This window comes from Echinops telfairi, unplaced genomic scaffold (genome assembly GCF_000313985.2).
Source record: "Echinops telfairi isolate 266 unplaced genomic scaffold, ASM31398v2 ScPeMD7_2291;HRSCAF=2852, whole genome shotgun sequence".
Taxonomy (NCBI): Eukaryota; Metazoa; Chordata; class Mammalia; order Afrosoricida; family Tenrecidae; genus Echinops; species Echinops telfairi.
The window spans coordinates 38,943,836-38,965,479 of NW_022106189.1; the positions used below are offsets into that span (position 1 = coordinate 38,943,836).

At 48.5% G+C, this 21,644-nt stretch overlaps 1 protein-coding gene across 1 annotated transcript in view; it reads right to left on the reverse strand.

The window, feature by feature from the left end:
- ADAMTS18 (ADAM metallopeptidase with thrombospondin type 1 motif 18) overlaps positions 1 to 21,644 on the reverse strand; it is a 142,997-nt gene that overhangs the window by 12,007 nt on the left and 109,346 nt on the right. Inside the window, exons 17-18 of the mRNA XM_045293929.1 lie at positions 4,339 to 4,480; positions 1,436 to 1,562 (exon numbers count right to left, since the gene is read on the reverse strand). Of these exons, the coding sequence (XP_045149864.1) occupies positions 1,436 to 1,562; positions 4,339 to 4,480 (269 nt within the window). The remainder of the gene's footprint in view (positions 1 to 1,435; positions 1,563 to 4,338; positions 4,481 to 21,644) is intronic.

Sequence of the window (21,644 nt, forward strand, 5' to 3'; positions counted from 1 at the left end):
AAACATCAGCTTAGTCATTCAAGTGTCCTGGCTTTACGCACACACACACACACACACACACACACACACCTTATCTCCCCTAAAGTTCAATAGCAACTCAATGGTGCCGAGTCCCTTGTTAGTTCTTAGAATCACTTGGCATTTCTTAGAGACGCTGGCTTAGCAAAGGGGGAAATCCAAGGAAGTCCCCCAAATTCCAGCCTCCTCTTTGTGCCCAGGATACAGCTGACTCGCACTTCTGAAAGAACTGGGCCGGCTGTTGGGTATTGGGATTGGTGGCCAGCTGAAACCCCAAGTGTTGAAAACAAATGCCCTTTATTTCTAGAGGAAGAAAAGGCATCCGTGTGTATATGCGTCTACATAAAGTCGGCACATCTGACTGTATCGCCACAAACCTAAGCCCGCTAATTACGATGCTCTGGGACCCTGGTGAGAGTAACACTGGCTGAGAAGAAACACAATCAAGTCGACAGATATAGCTTTGGCAGGAGATGACTCACTTCAGGGAAGACTTCGTTTGGCCGGAAGATGACTTGAAATAAGTGTTCATACAAGAGTGAGACAACATGCACCCGCAAGCCAATCCCTCAGGGCCACCCTAGGGTGCCAAAATCAGAGCCGAAGTCTCTAGTTGGCGCTGCGCTCTTTATTTTGAGTCTCGCTACTATATAATTTGCATTTGGGGTTTCATGGTCTGTGCAGTAGTATGCTGTTTTAAATTCTTGGATGATCCCTATGGACTGACTCTGTGCTATTTAACTATCTGCTTGATGCCGAGCAGAGCAGAGAGGCCAATACCCAAAGGATTTGGTTGCTGTTTGTTAAGACACTCTTGCTCCCAGGTTGGGTTTGGCTGGCCAGACTGAAGCAAATGTGGGCTTGACAAGTCAAACCAACGGGCTCCACCAAGTTGCTGGAAAACTAGAATCAAAGAAGAATGGAACTCTGGTTTCCAAAACCGAACGTAAAGAGAATGCACAGCTGGCTTCTTGACGTCTATACAAATGGGCTACAGATAGTTGGTGAAGGCATTCCATTATCTTTTCATTCACTTTTCCTGTGCGCCTTTGGACAGCCTCTCGTATGCTGTCATTTCAACTGCCCCCTTCCTGCCGCTATCTTTCCGGGCATCGCATCTACCTGTGGGTCGCTTTGAGCCAGAAGAACTGGAGGTGTGTTGCTCATACTATCGCGATAGAGAGATTGGTATCACGTGTCCTCTTGTCTATTCCCTCTCATGGTGCCTCCACCCCCACCCCATGCGGCAGAGTAGAACTGCCCCCAGGATTTTCAGAACTTCCCTTCCTCAGAGCTGCTGAGTGGATTTGAACCACTAATCATCTGGGTCACAACTGAGCACCTCACCGTCACGCTCGCAGAGCTGCGGCTGAAGACATACAAGTATGACCGGAAGGGGGGTCCCCAGGTGACTTACTAGGCGGGGCAGGCGAAAGCGTTGCAGATCTTGGGTTCCGTGGCTGGCTTGGTCCTTGCGTTGCAGAGCGAGGAGCTGACTTGAGTTTTCCGATCTCGTAAGCAAATGGCCTTTATGCTTATGTACCCTAGTAAGAGATCAAACGTTACAGAGTGAACATTAGAGGGGACCCCTGCAGGCTGCTTCCCAAGCTCGGCTTCCCATTCCACCGTGTTGCTGATAGGTTACTAGTTTGTGGAGATACCTCCTTTTGGCCTGAACACTACAAAGGATGGAAGTTCTCGTATTTTCCCAGCCATAGAGGGTGACTCCTGGGGGTGCAAGACGGGCGTGGACTCTGGGCCCGTGGAATGACAGAGTCAACCTTCTGAGAAGCAGAAGAGGCCACCAAGCCTTCGCTCACCCTGTATACATCCGACGGCGAATGACCGTCCACAGGAATGCCCGAGGGGTAATGAGACCCACGGGTGGATTATGCAGCCAAACCCTAAGATCCTACTTTACCACGGAGCATCATCTACTTCCACAGCAACACGATGCGCATGGAAATAGAAGTGGGCCTCACTAAAGGCCGCGTTCCACATCTTATTGTCAGGGTTCATTCCTTGCTCATGTCTCGTCACGAAACATAGCTTTTTTGGTATGCGTGGAATCCCTGCATTTGTCAGCTGCCCCAATAGAAGTGCGATTTCCACTCTGGATTACATTTGCTTATATTTCCAGGGTAACTGTGCGTTGAGTAGAATTTTAGGACAATGAAGTCCCTCCAGCTGAAAATGATAAGCAGGCGGTCCTGCTCCAGGCTGATGGAAATAGCTTTCCTTTCACGGGGCCATTTATCCAAGTCACACTGGAGTTCCCTAAAAGATACTATGGACTTCTGGGATATTTAGAGGGACTCTTGTCCCCCGTTAGCCTAGGACATACCATTTTCCAATAGGAGCCATGTTGAAGGGACTGCTAAATATAGGCAAGAGGAAAATCCCATAATGCTCTCCTCCAGCATCCTTTCCTGGACTGGAAGCATTCCCAGCGAATGGAAAAGGAGTCCAATCTCTCCCTTTCCAGGAGGAACTGTGTTCCTGGCCCCAGCTGTTCTCCTTGGATGCTGGGAAGTTAACAGAAATGCACCAAAGAATAGTTGATCGGTGAAAAACTGCTCAGAACCTAACACTTGGTGAGAAAGAGCAGAGGGGGAGAAGACATCCGCAGCATGATCTCTGAGCAGTTCAAACGTACTTCAGCAGGCGACCTGTGCTACGCATCTGAGCACGTCACAAGCACACATGGGTGTTGATGTGATATTTGAACAGGGGCAGGAGGCTGTGGCTCAAGGTATTAATGGTGGGTATTGCTGACTCGTGTCACCCTGGTGGAGTCGTGGATGACATGCTGGGCTGGTAACCATGAGTCTAGCCATTCAAACCCAGTAGCCATTCCTTGGGCAAAAGAGGAAGCATCTTGTTTCCCTCAAGATTTACAGCCTGGGAAACCCTCAGGAGTTCTTGTGCATCCCCTCCGGTCACTCTGATTCGGAATCCACTCGACGGCAGTGGATTAGTTTTTCCTTGCTGACTATAGAGTGACAGGCGATTTATTTTTCTTTTCTACAGCATATCACCTTCAAAATGTTATTCCTATAACAGTGCTACCTTTAGAATTATTTAACATCTTTCTAAAGAGAAGCATGTCTTTCTCCGTTATTTCTTGGCTTGGCCTCAGAAAGCATCAGCATTGGCCGGGTTCAGAACCTTGACTTTCTGAGTCCCTGGTTCCAAGGCACCCTACTTAGAAGCCAGAGACCAGCCTTCATGTGTGGCTTTCATGGAGTCTTACATGGGTGTTTGTTTTCCCCAGGGGACACATGTGACAAATTTGGCCTTACGCACAAAGCAGCGATGTGGTGGTATCTAAAGAAAGGCACTTTCTTCTCCATTTTGTTGACTGGATGAGGGTGGCTGCTCCTTCCTTGCCAGGTCTGCTTCTCAGGTCGAATCGACTGTCCTTCCCCAGGGAGACTCTGCTGCCCTCCCTGAGGGCAGGGCAAGACACGGCACCCATGCCTCACTGTCTCCTCGCTGGCCTGGACCCTTCTGTCTATCAGTTCCAGCAGGTCAGTTACAACAACAGAAAAATCAGGACTTGGGAAACTGAAGTGTAAACTTAAAAGATCACACACAGATATATACACACCACCTTTCGTCCTCTCAGAGGGGCACTGGTGGCAGAGTGGGTTACACATTGGGCTGCTAACTGCCAGGTCGGCGGTTTAAAACCACCAGCCACTCTGTGGGAGAAAGATGAGACTTTCTACTCCCATAGAGAGTGACCGTCTTGGAAACTCACAGGGGCAGTTCTACCCTGTCTTACAGGGTTGCTGTGAGCTGGAAGTGACTGGATGGCAGTTTGGTTCGGAACGAGAAACATCATGTATGTGTGCACGCGCGCACTCACCAGTTACCATCAAGTGAATTTTGACTCGTGATGATCTCATATGCATTAAAACAGAACTGTGCTACACAGGCTGTGGGGGAGCTAAGTTTTCTGCAGTAGATCAGATCCCACCCTTTTCTTTCCAAGTGGAGCCTTGAGCTGCCGACCTTTCAGGTAGCAACAAGCACGTGAATCTAACATTAACCAGGGAGACGTGTGTGTGTGTGTGTGTGTGTGTGTGTGTGTCCCTTAAATTTCAGATGGGTAACCTTTGCGCCCTACTGGTAGATGACTCATGAGGATCGGTGACTTTCTGTGTAGAGAAACACAGAGACAATACTATGGGCATCTACAGGGCTAGTTCTTGGGATGGGAAGCCCTCAGTGGCACATATTCGTTGGACAGTGTGAAAACGGCCTGGGGTGTGAGAGCGTGCTTTCAGGAGGAGCAGACTGAAGGGTGCGTGCTACCTCCGCCGCAGGAGACTGAACAGTTGGACTGCACTGCATTCCAGGAGTACACGTGTCTCTGGGGGGTCGTCTGTGTTCCATTCGCCGCCTTCGGAAGGGTGTACTTCCAGGCCACCCCTGGATTTATGCCTTGCATCAGAATCTGGAGATAGATGGGAAGATAAAAATCAGAGGGGAGGAGGTTACAGGTCAGACCCTGGAATTCCACAAGCCTCACCCAGCGTGTTAGAGTTATTTGGATGGTGTTTTGACCTGAAAGTTGGTTGGCTCCATTGTTCTGGACTAGGCCCCCTGCGGACATACACATTTCCCCACAACCCTTTACAAGCTTCCCTTTGGATCATCAAAGCAGGGAGCTAGGAAATGCAAATGAGGGAGGCGCAACTTGATACCTGCCATAGACCCACAACCTCTGGCTCTGGGTACAATGGGCAGAGAATGCCCAAAGCAAACCCATTATACCAATGGGAGAGACAGGAAGGTTCAGTGGTGAGGAATCAACCTTCGTGTGACACTCGAAAGCCTAGCAGGCCGCTCACGCACAGCGGGGCTCCCTGCATCCATGAGCTGAAATGCACACAAGTCAATACTTTGGTTGGTGTATTCTAAGCCCTGGTGGCGTAGTGGTTATGTACTGGGCTGCTAACCTCATGGTCAGCAGTTTGAAACCACCAGTTGCTCCACAGGAAAAAGACGAGGCTTGCTACTCCTATAAGGAATTACAGTTTTTGGAAACCCAGAGAGGGAGTTCTCTCCTGTCCTATAGGGTTGCTGTGGGTGGGCATTGGCGCGAGTTTTGTTGCTGTGTTTTCAGGGCCACAATTTACTGTCCTCTAGAAGCTGGGCACAGGAGAAGCACTCTAGAACTTTCCACACCTTGCACTGAGGAGTTGCGACTGTGAAATTCAAAAGGTTTGCAAGGTTTTCAAAGAGAATTTGCCTCTTGACTGTACCTGGGGTAAGCAAGCTAAACCCAAACAGAACAGAATGGGAAGGAAAAGCAGAAGGAAGGAAGGAAGGAAGGAAAAAAGAAAGAAAAAAACAAATTGACAATTATTTTAAAGTAAAGTATTACGGTGATGATTGTTAAAAAGAAAGAAGAACTGACAAGTGGGGACATTGGTCAAATATGAGCTGAAATTGAACCTCAAGAGAACACATCTCTGGGTGCTCCTCCCATTTGAAGGTCAGACTGCAGAAACAGGGGAGCCACTTCCTGGGTGCCTCCTGGGATGGAGGTCCCTCTCCGCATCACTGTGTGAAGCCCTGCCCACTCTCTCAACAACCTCCTCTCAAGCAACTGGTTTTTCCCCAATCGAAACTACCCAGAGGGGGATTCTTTAACTTGTACAAGGTCATGCAGTGGATTCGGAAACGAGCTTCACAGTCAGAGTTCTGGACCTCTGACAAAAGAAACATGCCCCTAGGCGGCAGTCCAGCACCACCTCCCCAACCCCGAACCCCCTGGGCCATTTCCTAGCGACTCCTACTTTTTTCTCCTCCCAAGCTCAAAGCCACAATATAAACAGCCAATTCTCTCCCTCCCCGTGGAAGCCATGTCACCACCACCACGGGGCGTCCATGCCCCAGAGGAAAAGCAGATTGCCAGTTACAAAGACCCCTCTCCCCTGCTTACCACTTCTCGGCCTGGTGGGATGTTTCCCTCCATGAACGTTGGGGGGTCGCAGCTGGAGGTGTCGTGGGTTACTCTTTGAGCTAACCACAAGATCAAAAGTGGGAACCCGCCAGGCGCTCCACAGGAGAAAGATGGGGCGTCTGCTCCTGGACACCCGTAGGGCCCGTCCTCCTCTGTCCATCGAGTGGGAATGGACGACTTCCTGGCAGGGAGTTTGTTTTCTGTTTGGGTTTTTTTGGATTGCAGCTGTCTCAGGACCGCCTGTCCTTGCGGACGACTCCTTCTCATGCTACCCCTTGATTTCCACTGTGCTTTTGTGGAAGCGTCTCCAGGAAGCCCAGGATTTATGTTTACGATCCCTGGTGGAGACATGTGTTTGTTGGACAAGGACACAAACCTAGGAGCCTCCCCACAACGACCAAAATGTTACTAGGCAGGTCTGTGTACCCCAAACCCCATTAAAAAAACAACGACGACAAGGTTTCTGAGGCTATAAATCTTCACAGGGAACAGATAACCTCATCTTTCTCCCAAGAATCAGCTGGTGGGGTTTGAACCGCTAACGTTGTGTTTAGTAGCCCAATAATTAACCCACTACACACCAAGTGTCCTTCCTTTCTTCTTCATCTATCTAGCCATTCCTCCATCATCTGTATGTATGTACACATGTATGTATATGAATGCATGCACCTATACTTGTGCAGTGGGGATTCCTTGCAAAATGAAAAATCCCTTGGTGCCCTAGAACATGCACAGGGAACGCTGAGGGGCTGTGAACCTGGAGGGCGGGGTAGCCTCATGGGCCGCTGAAGGAGCTCTGGTTCACCATGCTGTTCCTTCAGTAGCCAGGTGACGATTTCCTCCAAGCAGCTTCTCTAAAGTCACAAAGGACTGTATGTGGTTTCCCACTCCCTCCCCTCCTAAGTGACAGGACAACACGCTCACACAGATCATACGAAGGTCACATCCTGGCGCTAAGCGCAGGGCCCGCACTGGACAGGCTATTTATAGCAAGAACGGAACAAATCCATCCCGTATTATAACGATAATAAGACATGTACTTATTCTGGCAAAGCGAGAAGAGAAATAACACAGTTTGCTGTAAGTGTTCACAGGGACGTACAACTTTAACTACTAACTCATAAAACATGTGGGCTGTGTTTTATTTTTCCTTCTTTTTTGGTGTTACTATTACAAAGTTAGGGCCAATGGGCTTCTGGGGAATATTTATGCTTCATTTATTGGGCGCGTGAATAGCTTTAATGCGTGCATAAATGAATAAAAACCTCTCCACTTAAATGTCTCGGCCGTTATAATTGTGTACAGCGTTGTGTGACCAAGGAGGCTGAAAGGCAGGATCAGTATTCCCCAGCAGAAAGCCGACCAAGGTCTGTGTCGATGGCAGTTCATATAATCTTCTGCAAGATACTATGTTTTTAAATAGGCACCAAGACCAAAGGTATAAACGCACTGCCCACAAGTCGAACCGGACTCATAGCGACCGTATAGGACAGGGTAGACCTTGCCCCTGTGGGCTTTTGAGACTGTAACTCTTTACGGGAAGAGAAAATCTCATCTTCTCCGAAGGAGTTGCTCGGGGTTTCAAACTGCCCACCTTCCAGCTGGCAGTACAATGTGTAACCACTAAGCCACCCGTGCTCACCGAGGTATGACAAGTGAGCACACTTACTTATACTCGAGTATAAGCCGGCCCGGATATCAGCCGACACACCTAACTTTATCACAAAAACTGCATAAGACTGTGCTGAAAAACTCAGCTTATACACGAGTATATTATGGTATGTTATTCGCTCCTCGGTAATAACTAAGGTATTCTCTGCTGTTTTTATCATCCTGTATCAAGGGGGGAAAATGACCAAGAACAAAGCATACAGGAGGAGCCTTCTCCCTGACTACGTGAGGCTCGCAAATAGCTCTTTGGAAGCAGACTGCCCACCCGGCAGAAAGAAATCCTGCCTTCCACCCTGTTCTCCATGAGAATGCAGTTTGGGCAGAAGAATCAATTCTACCTGCAGGAAAGGTGACTGCCATTGCAGGTACTACCATCAAATTATATTGTCGCTTGCTTAAAAAAAAAATATATATATATATATATATATATAATTATTACAAACTTCCAGGTTGGCCACAGCAGAGCATGTATAGAATTATTACAAACTTCAGCTCTTAGCAGGGCTCTCACCTCCAACTTAAGGTCCACGTTTCTTCATTTGGGTCAGCTTGAAGCCGTACGTGAGATAATTTAACTTTAGACATGACCCCTTGATCAAACTAAGAGGCTTCTCCTCCGGTCTTCCTGGATAGAGATGTCAGCCCCCAACCTGGTGGCCTGGTTCTGACCTCAATAACTCTGTCTAATCTGGGGTGTCATCTTAAACACCTGGGGTCCCAGCCACCTGAAGCTAGGGAGCAGGAGGCGCTGGGGGTGGCAGGGATGCACCCCCAGCGAGTGTCAGAACACACATTTGTGGGAAATGGTTAAGTCCCACCAACCTGTTATTTTAGACCCTGTTAAGCCCCCATGTCTCTGTTTCAGCGCTCAAGGAAAATGCAAATGCTCCCAGGCCACAGAAGGCCCCACTCCCTCGCATACTTGGGAAACATCACAATAAAGCTGTTTCTGAACCGCCCCACGCTGCGTGTCAGACCTCAGAGGGCAGGGCCGAGCTGTTAAGCGCACAAGCTTGGAAAGACCGCCGGTGATTCAGTCTACTTAACTGGACTCGCTCCAGAGAACTTTCCAGCCAACTGGCACGGCTCGCATGTACAGCTGGCAGGCAAGCTCTGTAAACGGTTCCAGGTCCTCGGCGGGGCTGTTGAACGGCTACCTTTCACACACGAACCACCTGACTTCAGACAGGACGCTTGGCAGCGTGATAAAACGTACAGCTTAAGTTGGGAACCCAAAGGCCAGACCAGACTCTCTCCCCAGCGCCTTCTGAAGCGGAGGAGGGGCACACAGGGGGACAAGGAGGGCAAATGGAGTGGTCTGGGGTCAATCATGCTCCTCCTCCTGCTTCTCCTGTTAATCTTTTAATGTGAAAACTCTAAATGGCCTCACCCAGCTTGGTCCTTATTTTATTATCGGGGACATTTTGTAAGAAAAGGATTTGGATTTTCCCATGGCAGCCAAAGAGCTTTGGACACATGTTAAAAGCCCGAGTTCTGAGTGAGGGCATGCTTAGAGAAACTGGTTTCCCATTCTCACGAATGCATTTTGTTGTTTAAAAAGACAGTAAGAGCCATGCTGCCCCACGGCTCAGGACACGCCTGCGAGAGCACCCTGCGGCCGTTCTGTCATTTAAACTCACAGCAGTATCTGAGGCGCCCAGAGGGTTATTAACGTGCCAGTCCTGCAGAGGAGCACGCAACAGGCACAGGTCAGCGGCAGGTCTGGGAGCCAGGTCTCTGGAATTACCTGACTGCCCACCCTCAGCCTTTAACCTGTTCTAACCTGTCTCTCCCGTTGTGATGGGTTTGGATCCCATCCATCCGTTTCCCCTGTTGATTTCACTATTCCATTTAGTCCTGGTCTTCACAACTAAAATATACTCCCTTGTACAGATGACTCGTCCCCACCGCCAGCACCCAGCACCCCACTATGACCTGCATGGTACACGAGTAGTGGGTGAAGGCTTTGGGGAAGGGTGGCTTTGTGGAGAGGGTGAGGGTGCGCTGTGATCGTCATTTTGGAAGCACGGACCTGCTAAGAGAATGCTCCTCGGGGATTTGGAAAACCCATCTGAAAGGCAGCTTCCAAAGGGGAGGGTGACAGGGTTAACCTTCACAGCAGTCCTCCTTCAACGCCTCACCCTTCCTCAGAGGTCTGTGGAAACAGAGTGTTCTCTGACCCGTGGCTACCCAAGTCTTTGTGGCAGATGAACAGGGGGGTCCTTCACCTCTACACAAATGACGGGCCTTGCCCCAAACGCCTCCATGCCGTCCTCGGAGTCTGCTTGTCCTGGCATCTGTTCTGAGTTACTCCCCTGTCTCTCTAGAGCCCTGCCCCCACTCTGTCTCGGGCTACTTGGTGCATCACCCCTTCATTACACCAGTGCTGTCCTGGGGGTGGAGGTGCGGGCCCTTCCTCACTCAGTCCACCCCTCCCTGGGGGAGGGGCTCAGCAAAGAGGCAGAGGAGAAGGTCACCCTTTGTCGGCGGGGGCTCGCATCTTGTCATCCTCTTGATCAATGTGCCCATCCACCTGGTTCCCTGCCACCTCGTTTGGCTGAAGAGCGAACACGGGAAGTTGTTTATTATAGTAATTTTCTTTCGCTGTCTTTTCCTGCCTGGAGTGAAGCGATTGCTCACTTACTGTCATCCGAGGCTGCTGCTCGCCCCGCACTATGAAAGGGGAGCAGGCCTTCAAAGAGTTAAACACACCCTTTCGTCATTTAACAGGAGGAAAGGCTTCACATAAATCGCCTCCTTTTAAAGACTGGAAGGAACAAAAAGAAAAGAGGTCCACTGTGAGAACACCAGGACTCATATTTCAGGCACCGAACAGCAAGCTGGTTATCAGGCCATCCTGAGACTGGACGCTTCTCAGGCAGGGCTGGAATGACTTCATAATGAAACACTCAGGAGGGATTTCCTCACCTCCCACATGACTGCAGGGAAGCCTGAGAGCGACCATGAATTCATTCATGCAGGGGTGCATGTGTGTGAGAGACAGACAGACAGGGAGACACACACACAGCGACAGGGGCAGACTCAGACAGACAGACAGAGAAAGACCCAGACATCTTACCAGTTACTCTGCCATCATCTCAGACAGCATACTTTGGCGAACTTGGTACCCGGGCCCCCTCCAACCCAAACTCACTGCCATCAAGTTGATCCCATAGGAGAGAAGAGAACGGCCCCCTCCGGGTTTCCACGGTGATAGATCGCTAACAAGTATAGAAAGCCTCATTTTTCTCCCACAGAGCGGCTGCTGGTTTTGAACTGCTGACCTCAGATGCATCACCCACCAAGTTACCAGGAGTCCTGACTAGGGTACAGTTGGCCACTGGAGCTGGGGGATTCACTTAGATTTCAGTGTTTCTTCCTGCGTCCATGCTTAGTGAGCCCCAAATAAGGCCGCAGCCGACACACTGCTATGTAGACAACTGAGAGAGAGGCAGGCCTTTCAAGTCCTTCCGCTCCCGAGGACCCTTGGCCGTCAGGCCAGGCTTGGGCTGTGCGGAATGAGTTGAAGTATGTGGCGGTGATCTAGTTTCATAATCACTGTCTCTGTAGTCATCTCGGAAACACTATATTTGCCAAGTCACGGTTTATTAACCTTTTGGGTTGGGTCTTAGTCCTTCAGTCGATTTCATGGGTTTTCCCTTTGCTTCTCAGCAGCCAGTGGAAGCGATACAGCCCCGGGTCATGTAAATGCTCCCCCCTCTTCCGCGAGTCATTTGCATGCACGTGTGCGCCTCTCTTCCAAAATAAAACCTGATTGGTGAACTCTGATGCTTTAAAACATGAAGGCCCGAGACAATCATAAAATGCTCTGATTACCCCAAGGCACGTTCCTAGGGCCTGAGATGGCCATCCACCTGTTTGGACTGTTGAAACCATGCAGAAGGGGAAAGGTCAAGGTGAATGGAACCAGGTAACACAGACTGCATTTGAAGATTTCCCTGGCACGTGACTCAGTGGTAAAAGCAAAGAATCAAAGGTCTGTTTCCCATTTAGCTTCAACTCCGAGCTTCCCAATGAAGACATTCTATAAACGTCTGACATATAAAAATAACCAGGTGCAAAAGACATTTTTTATGTGGTGTCAGGCCATGCACTCATTTCTTGGGGTTAACTGACAGCTGTCAAGTATTCCCAGGATTGCCCTGCCCAGCCTTCTGCTAGGAAACACCCGGAAGTCGGTGGGGGAGATCTGGGAAACCCACCATGCTGGGAGGGCTAGCTACTAGACACCTAGACGGAGGTGTCAACGGGCCAGCGGCTTCCCAAGTGCACACTCTCCACCTTGGGGAGAAGCATATGTGGAGGCTTCAGAGCAAATTCTGGAGGGCACATTTCAAGGCTCCAACTACTTCTCACTCCACTAAACCTGCAACTCTGGAGTTCCAAGGCCAGTCCTAAGAGATGATTGAAGCCAGTGGGGTTTCTTTTTTTTGGGGGGAGCACTAGGGGGTACCCCAAACAATGTACAGGACAGAAAGGCCAGGCTCTTCAGAGAACATCAGCTGATGGCCATGGTTTGGGACCAATGGCCATTGAGTTGCTTCTAACCATGGGGGCCCCATATGCATCAGAGTCGAACTGTGTTCCACAGAGGTTCTAAAGATTGATTTTTTAAAATAGTTGGCCACAAGGCTTTTCTTCAAAAGTTGGACTTGATGCGATGTAACAACGAAGAGAAATACAACTTTCCTCTAGTTCCTAAATGCTTCCTCCCCGCTCCCATTACCATGACTAGAATTCGACCTTGCAAGTCTGGCTAGACCAGAGCATGTACACTGGTACAGATAGTAACTGAAAATACAGGGAATCCAGGGCGGATGAGCCCTACAGGACCAGTGGTGTGAGTGGCGAAACAGGGAGGGTAAAGGGAGAATGGGTAGGAAAGAGGGAACCGATTACAAGGAACTATGTGACCTCCTCCCTGGGGGACAGACAACCGAAAAGTGGGTGAAGGGAGACGTCGGACAGGGCAAGATATGACAAACTACCAATTTATAAACTATCAAGGGCTCATGAGGGAGGGGGGAGCGGGGAGGGAGGGGGGAAATGAGGACCTAATGTCGGGGGTTTAAGTGGAGAGAAAATGTTTTGAGAATGATGTACAAATGCGCTTTACACAATTGATGTGTGTATGGATTGAGATAACAGTTGTATGAGCCCTTAATAAAATGTTTTAAAAAAAAGTTGGACTTGAAATGTCAACCTTGTGATTCACAAGGGAGCTCACCAACCTCCTAAGGACCAAGGGTTGAAACAGGGCAAAAAGAGACTGACAACTGAGTCTCTCCTCCTGATTGCTCCTTTCATCTCTTATTTATTTCTCACCTCCACAGAGGATTTTCTAAGATGAAAAGAAGGTTTGGGGTGAGACAGAACTATTGGAGTGCCATTCCTTCAACAAATACCTCTTTTAGAGTATCTAGGCCACTTGAGACATGATCATACCAGATATAGAAGATATAGAGAAGTAGGCACCACAACTATATCAGACAAGGTTTCAAGTGCTAAAAATCAGTGCTCCAGAACAGTGCTTTAAGACCCAGTGGAAGACATGATCAGCCTGAGAAAATCATTTACACCCGAGCAAAGGGGGAGCCAGATCCTTCAGGAGCCCTGGTGGTGTCGTGGTTATGCATCAGACCGCTAACCACAAGGCCAGCAGTTCAATGCCACCAGCCACTCTGGGAGACTAATGGGCTTTCTACTCTCATCAAGAGTTATCTTCTTGGAAACTAACAGGGGCAGTTTACCCCTATGCTATAAAGTCACTATGAGACAGCAGTGAGTTTGTTTGCTTGTTTTGGAATCAGGATGCTTACTGGTTCAGCTGTGAGTTTTTGTTTTCCATGTATTGCAACTGAACACTCAAGTGTTTGTTCTCCATCAGGACGTGAAGGCGTACACCTGATCACCTGTCTTCAACACACTGACTCCAACGGAAAGGGAGCCACAGGCCGGAACTCACTCTCTAGGGTTTCAACACCCACTCGAGACGATAAAGTTCAGACAACCAAATTTAGGTCGTACCCACCGACGTCTCTCTAATCTTGAGCACAGGGCCTGGCACCAGATGGACACCCCATGAGTGTTTGCTCAGTTTTGAAAAAAGCAGGCATTCCGAGGATGTGAACAGAGAGCAACTGCTTTGGAGGTAGTCACCTAAACGGATACAGATCAAGAGAACTGACGATGGGAATTAGCTAGGATTTGGGAGGATCTGATGCAATCCGTAGAGATGAGGGGCAAAGAGGGAGCTATCCTTACAATGCCAGCCTTGTGTGTGTTTGGCAAACACGAGTCTGCGGAATTTTACACACTAATAAGAACTCAGGGACCAGGCAGCGGTTGTAAATGGACCAAAGAGAAAGTGCGTTCTGTTACAAACCTAAGTTTTCTGCGGACACAACAGCAATTTTCATTCTGGTAGGTTCCCACACTTTGATTTCAGCACCCCACAGGACTGTACAACACAGTCAGTATTCTCATATTGGAGCTAACAGATTGTTGGCTCCCAAAGCGTTCATTTTGGTTCAATTCATACTTGTATGGAAAGGCATTCTGAACTTTAACTTTTACGAAAGAATACAGCCATGGATACTTGACTACTAATAATAGTCCAGGTTTTTTGTTGGCCTTTTTTTAAAGCAAAGTAATTTAAGTTTTCTAAGTGACTGTATTCCAACAGTTTTTGTGGAGGTATGAATACAAGATAAACAACGGCCAGAAATTTGAGGTTGCTCTCATGAGAACAATAATGGGCAATATAAAAATGTTAATGTCATTAACCCAAATTCTTTTCAAAGATAAAGTAGACATAATACAAAGTTATTAGATTTTATCTCCCTGTACCCTCACACCCCTTTTTTTCTTGTTAGAGCCCAACCTATTTGCAAGTTTTTGAATGAAACCATAACCCTGCCTGTAAAAACACCAGTTAGGAATGTCCAATTAATCATGCAAGCTCCCATTTAGATTGTTTGCAGACAGACCCCATTCCCAGGACATTCATTCAAGCTTTCCTAGCATGACTACAGAAAGGTTTTGAAGTGCAACAGCCGAGCAAACGTGACCTTACCCCACTGTGGCGCACCTCTCGCTTTGAATTATTAGGGAGTATGAGAGCAGTCGTTGGGATTCCATTCGGCAGGGGAAACCAAGCTGGGGGGTAGTAGTGGCTTGGTGGTAGAATCCTCGCCTTCCAGGCAGAGACCCGGGTTTGACTCTCATCAGATGTGCCTCCCGCACCTGCCTGTCGGTGAAGACTTGCATTCTGTTACGATGCAGAGCAGATGACAGGCGCGGTCTCAGACTAAGATGAGTTAGGAAGCAAGGCCTGGTGATCTAATTCAAAAATCAGCCAATGAAAAACCCTTTGGGCCACAGCAGCCTGTCGCCATGGGCTTTGGGGCCCCCAGGAGCTGGAAGGCCACCTCAAGAGCGCTCAGGCAACCACAACAATATGAAGCGATTTCTCAGAAACACACTGTACATATCCAGTATTTCCCATTTTTCTTTTCTCTTTCCTGCAAGGAACTATCTATATGGAACAAGAAGACAGATAGAGGCATAACGGATCAAAGACATCCATTTCCAATGATGAATCTTTCTGATACGTAGAGGCCAATCATCCTTTTCTCAAAAAATGCTTCTAATCATTTTTGATTGGAAAATTGTCCACCAAGGAGCCCTGGGATGGCAGAGGTGGTGGTCAGGGGCCAGCAAGTCAGTGCTGCCCTGCGTACAAACAGAAGGAAGCATCGTCTGGTCCTGGGATATTCTGACCATTGTGGCTCTGTTTGAGCCCGCTGTTGCAACCGCGGGGTCGTTTCATCTTGCCAGGGGTCTTCTTCTCTTTCACCGGCCCTCTGCTTTCCCAAGCAGGATGTCCATTTCCAGGGACCGGCCTCTCCTGGTAACATGTCCAAAGTACTCGAGACCAGGTCTCACCATTCTTGCCTCTATGGAGTGTTCTGGGTGAACTTCTTTCAAGGCAGATCTGTTTTTTCTGTAGGCAATCATGGTACTTTCAGTAATATTCTCCACTGGCACCATAACTCAAACATGTCCATTCTTCTTTGGTCTTCCATATCCAATGTCCAGCTTTCACGTGCATATGAGGTGATTGACAATCCTATGACGTGGACCAGGGGCCCCTGAGTCCTCAAAGTAACAGCCAAAAGGTCAGTGGTTTGAACCCACCTGATGGTGCATAAGAGAGAGATGTGCCAGTCTGTGTCCGGTAAAGATGTACAAGCCACAGAATCCCCATGGTTTGGTTGCGCCCTGCCCTCTAGGGTTGTTGGGGTGAGAAACCATTTTATGACCCTGTTAGTTGTTGTTGTTGTTTGGTGGTAGTAGTAGTAATAATAATAATAATAATAAATAATAATAATAAAAGGGTTAGTGCTCAGTGGCCTGGCAATTATCCGGTTAACTTGATCAATACAGGCGACATTAGGGTAGAATTCAGGCTCTAAAGATGAAAGGAAGAAGGAATTCAGTCATTCCACTGCCTTTCCATCATTTCTTGTCTTCTTCTTTGTTGTGGTTTGCCTGTAGATGATGTATGTTTAAGGGAAAGGCTTAAATTGCAAAAAGAACAGTGAGCGTCTATTGGAACTGCTTTGTGTTTTTAAACAAAACTGGGGAGAGAAATGCCAACAGCCAACGAGATGGCTGCTTGTCATGAAGTGGCGGAAAACACGACTTCTCAGCACAAATGGTTTGCTCATTGTTCTGACTGCCCGTGGCACAGGGCCAAGGGCAGCTAGCTCACCGTCCCTGCGCGGGAGTCATTTTCATTGAGTGGACAAGCTGTCTAAAGATGGGTCAAAGGCATCCTGGCAATACCTGGAAGTCAGCCCCCCAACAGGTGCTGCGCAAGCTAAGTATACCTCTAAAGGAAAGGAAGAGTGACTTGCTGCTCATACGTGTGACTGAAAAAGGATCGCCAAGAGCGAGCAATTAGAAATAAAGACAAAGCACAAATCGTTACCCAGAATTCATTCCTAAGACTTAGAGACAGGTCTGGCCATCGACTCCCCAAAGTCAGGCAGTGTGAGCTCTGTGGATGACAGCAGTTTGATTCCTTTGTGCAGGAGACTGTCAAGCATCAAAGACCGAGTTGATGGCAGAGCTTACGTGACATGTGGTTCTGGAACACAGAGAGACAGTTGAACTCCCAAACGCCCCTAGTCCAGTGTGAATGAATTGGCATGTCTACATTCTCCGTCGAAACTCAAAGAGCTGAAAGTGCTGAAAGAACTGAGTACCCTCTTTCTGAATAGTAAGTTCTGTGCAATAGTCAAGGGTTTTCCCTCCATGGACAGAGGTCATGGGATCTAGGGCCATGAGTCTGGAAGACGATGGAATGATAAAAGAGAGCTCATGGCCAAGGTCTGGGGCCACAGTTACAAACTCAAATATCTACTGAGTCCAAAGGTTTGTTTTCCTAAAGATAATTAAAAATCTAAAATGTTCGAAGAAATCACACAATATTAAAAACATTCGTGCATGGTTTTAAGATTATGCAGATTGAAAAGTTCTATTTGTCCTGTGGTTGGTCACCCATTTGCTACTTATGGTCTGAAGTTTACAGAGATTTATCTATCTATCTATATACACATCTAGATGTAAAATGATTATGATGTAATAAACACAATGGACCAAGCACTTTCTAGACACTGAACTTGTTGCTGTTTGGTATCATTAAGTTGGTTCCAACCCCTGGTGACCATGGGGACAAACAAATGAAACACCCTGCAGTCCTGAGCCATCCTCACAAGAGTCAACTGTTGTAGCTACTGTGTCAATCGATCTCATGGAGCCTCTTTTTTTGTGGACCCGCCACGTTAGCAAGCATGCTGCCCTTCCCTTTTCTAAGGATGTGCTATCCACGTCTCTCCTGATAACAATTCCAAAATATGTGACACAATGTCTTGCCCACCTCCCAACAAGCATTCTGGCTCTACTTCTTCCAAACAGATTTGTTTGTTCTAAGCAAACTGGGAAAAAAAAAACCAAACTCACTGCCATTGACTCAATGATGACTCATAGTCACAGGGGCAATTCTACCCGGTCCTATAGGTCACTATAAGCAATTCCTGCAGTCCCCAGTACGTTTCCCAACACCATCAAACAAAGGCATCAAATCACCTATGGCCTTCCTTATTCGCTGTCCAGTTGATCCGTGCACACGTGAAAAGACCCCAGCTTGGGTCAGGCATACCTTAGTTCTTTAAGTGACAGTTTTGCTCTTTAAAAGCTGACAGAGGTCTTTTACAACAGATCTGTCCAGTGCAATATGTTATTTGAGTTCCTGACTGTTGCTACCATGAGTATTGATGATGGATCCAAGTAATCTAAAATCCTTGACAACTTCAATCTTTTCTCTGTTTATCATGATAAACAAGTGCTTTCTAAACACCAAATTCATGCTATCCTACATCCCCCTCACAGTTTTCACCATTAGATCATATTATTTACCCATTTCCTAGATATTAATATTATGCGATGCTACTGAGAGGGATTGAAATGCCCCAGTTACATCACTACTGAAGAGCCTTAACTCTTGGTCATTCAATGTGGAGAACATCCAACCTAGAGGCCAAAACCACATGTGCTTTTTTTCCCCTTCTTTAAATCGGTGTCCAACGCATGCTCCTTTGTAAATGGTTAAAACAGTGCTGCTTAGTGTGTGCTATGTGGAATGTCACTCTTCAATTTGTACCACCAGAGACTGGTCCCCCAAAGAATGTCTCTCATCTATAACTAGTCCTCGACATGGCAGGGAATGCTGTGCTTCTGAAATCCAAAGGATACACTGCATGGTTTTGAAACCGTGCAGTGGACACTTGGCGGCTATCTCTGGTTGCCAGGGATGGTATAGAATTTCATCTGGGAACTATGTGCCAAACGCGAGAAACCGAATTTGCCTAGCTTTTGAGTATGGGGCTCAGATGGAGTTTGAAATATCTTGATATTGGTGCGAAAACCTAGGTATGTTGGAGAGGACAGCTGGACGCCGTCTCTCTGGCCGTGGACAGGTTCCGGTCAGTGGGTGCTCAGGTGCCAGGGCCCAGCCGCCTGATAACATGGCAGGGTGATGAGAGGTGATGCCGGGTGGGCTCAGAGTCACAGCTTTACCCTGTGCAGAACGGAACCCTGACCGGGCCTGCGCCACCCTCACCATGGTTAGGTTTGAGCCCGTTGTTGCAGCCACTGTGCCAATCCAGCGCCCGGGCGGCCTTCCGCTTTGTCACCGACCTTCCATAGATGTTCCCCAAAGAGCACGGTGCTCCCGGGAGACTTTTCCCTTCCAATCGCACCTCACAGGACATTTTCCAGCAACGTCTTCACACCCACCCCTTAGGGGGAAAAGGTCCTTTGCTCTTTCTCTTACTCCGCCTCTCCTCTCACAAAGAATTTCCCGCAGGCTACAAATGCAGGTATTTGGACGTGTTCAGTTATTTGTGTGTGTGTGACATTCTAAGTTACTCCCCACTCCCACCCCACTGCACCCCCGTTTCATTCACCACCGTAGACCTACTTGCCCCGCATCCTGGTGTAGAACGGGAGCGCCGGGGACGGGACACAGGAGCTTCATGGCTTCAGGGAACGCATGCATGGTTTTGCTTGCCTTCTTTCTAAAGTTGTAGCACGCCGTAGCATTCACTTGAAAAAGGTCAAGACATCATCCACCGAAACGGGATGCTCTCCTTTGGGCAGAGTCAGACCCGACCATCTCTGAAGACTGAATTACCAACTCCGCCCAACCGACCCAAATGCCCGCTGCAAGGCCGAGCATGGCATGCTGCCAGCCCACTTATAGTGGGCACTGTTGTTGTTCTTGAGCTGGTTCCGACCCATAGGGACCCTGTGTCCAGAAGATGTTAACGCCGCCCAGTCCTGCACCAGCCTCACAATTGTGCTAATGCTTGAACCCATTGTGGCAGCCACGGTGTCAACCCATCTTACAACGGTCTTCCTCTTTTCATCGTCCCTCTCATGTACCAAGATCCACAAGACTTCCAACCCACTGGCCTGTGATCCTCCTGCATTCAGCATCATTGCATGTGTTTCATGAGTCTGAAGAGGACTCTATAGATTGGTATCCAACATATGGGCTAATATTGGACTTTTGGCTTGATCTGGACTGGGCTGGGATGTTTTCTCAATATTCAATTGGTTTTTCAAATAAACCTCTTTCTTATTCACATATGATTCTCTATGAATTTGTTTCCCTAGTCTACCCGGACTGACACAGGTAAGCCAATCTCTTGGAGACTCAGTTTGCTCACAGGTAAAATGGGTTTCATGGCACCTACTTCATAAAGGCGTGGGATGCAATAAACAAATGTAGGGACGGATGAATATAGCACACGCCCACACCAAGATGGCCCAGTCTATCACGTCGCTGTGGTTGGGTGCCATTGACTTGATGTTCTACTCAGAGCAAGCCCAGGTGAGGGAGCAGAACTGGTCCGTGGCTTTCCTAGTCTGTGATCTTTGTGGGAGCAGGTTGCCAGAACTACTGACCATTCTGTTAGCAGTCAAGCACGATGTAGCCATTTATACCACCAGGGCTCCGGTGGTGTATCAGAGCCTTAATAATAATGACAGTGATCATGGCTAGGATGCTGGCAGGTGCCCTGAGGAGAGATGGGTAGTGTAACTGGGCTGCGTGTGGACACAATACTCTTGAATGAGGCAGATTGAGGCTTGAGCTCAGCTCTGCTTTCTCCTGGAGGTGGGTTAGGGAAGTCGTTTAATAACTTCTCTCCACGCTTGATGGCTTATTCTTCCAGCAAGCCAGCAAGGTGGGTTTTCTGAGCCATGTTGGTAGAAGAGAAATTGAAATCCTAAGTGACAAACACGCATGCCTGCGTACATGAGTCCTTGATAAGTGGTAGCTGGGACCATTTCTACATGATCTGAAGCAAATCACTTAGTTCAGAGCACAAATAAGCAGCTCCATTATAGCCCCGAGAAAGGCGGGCTCAGGGGGCCTGTGGGAACCAGAGAAAGGGCACCTACAATTGCCCTGCAGGGTCAGTCACCGAGAGACCAGCTCGTTGTTCCTTACTACTGGCAATCTTTCCCTGAACCCCACTCTCCTTATCTCTGAGGAAGCTCTGACCAGGAACAGTCAGGCGGCGGCACGGTGACACTTCTCTTGCTCCTCAAGCAAGCATCTTTCCTCGCACGTCCCTCGGGCCCCCAGGCACGCTGGCCCCACATGATGGCAGTGATGATGAACTAGCCGATGGCAGAGCTCAAACACTGGAGCTGAGCTCAAACATCGCTCCTGCGGTTGCACTTGGGCCTCGTGAAAGTCAAGCGTACAAGGGGGCTTGGAAACTACTGGAACGATCTCACTGTCTTTTCATTACAATTGTCCGCGAGCTTTTGGGAAACAAAACAAAAACAGTGCGCTGTCATTGAGCCACCCTACGGGACAGAGGGGCGAACTGCCCTTTGTGAGGCTGACACTGTACCTCTTCAGAGGAGTAGAAAGCCCTGTCTGTCGTTCTACTGTGCAGGGGGTGGTGGTTTTGAACAGCTGACCCTGCAGCCAGCAGTCTGATGTGTAACCAGGGCTGCTAACTTTTGGGAGCCTCCTGACAGTTAAAACTCTCCTGGCACAGTGGTTGATGTGCTTGGCCGACCACTGAAAGGTCAGTGGCTCAACGCCACCAGCAGCTCTGTGTGAGAAAGATGTGGCGGTGGAGCCCCCCCAAAGACCCGATTCTACTCTGTCCTTTATGGCTGGCATGGTCCTATGAGCTGCAATCGCCTCCGTGGCAGTGAAGCCTGATGGTAGACGGTTGGCACCTCGATGGAAAAGACCCATCGCATCCCTCCCTTTTCCCTCCTCCCCTTCGCATCCCGAAATGCGGCCTGTTAGGAAGCAGAGGAGAACCGAAGGAAGGATGTTGTCTAAGCCAGCTCAAAGTTG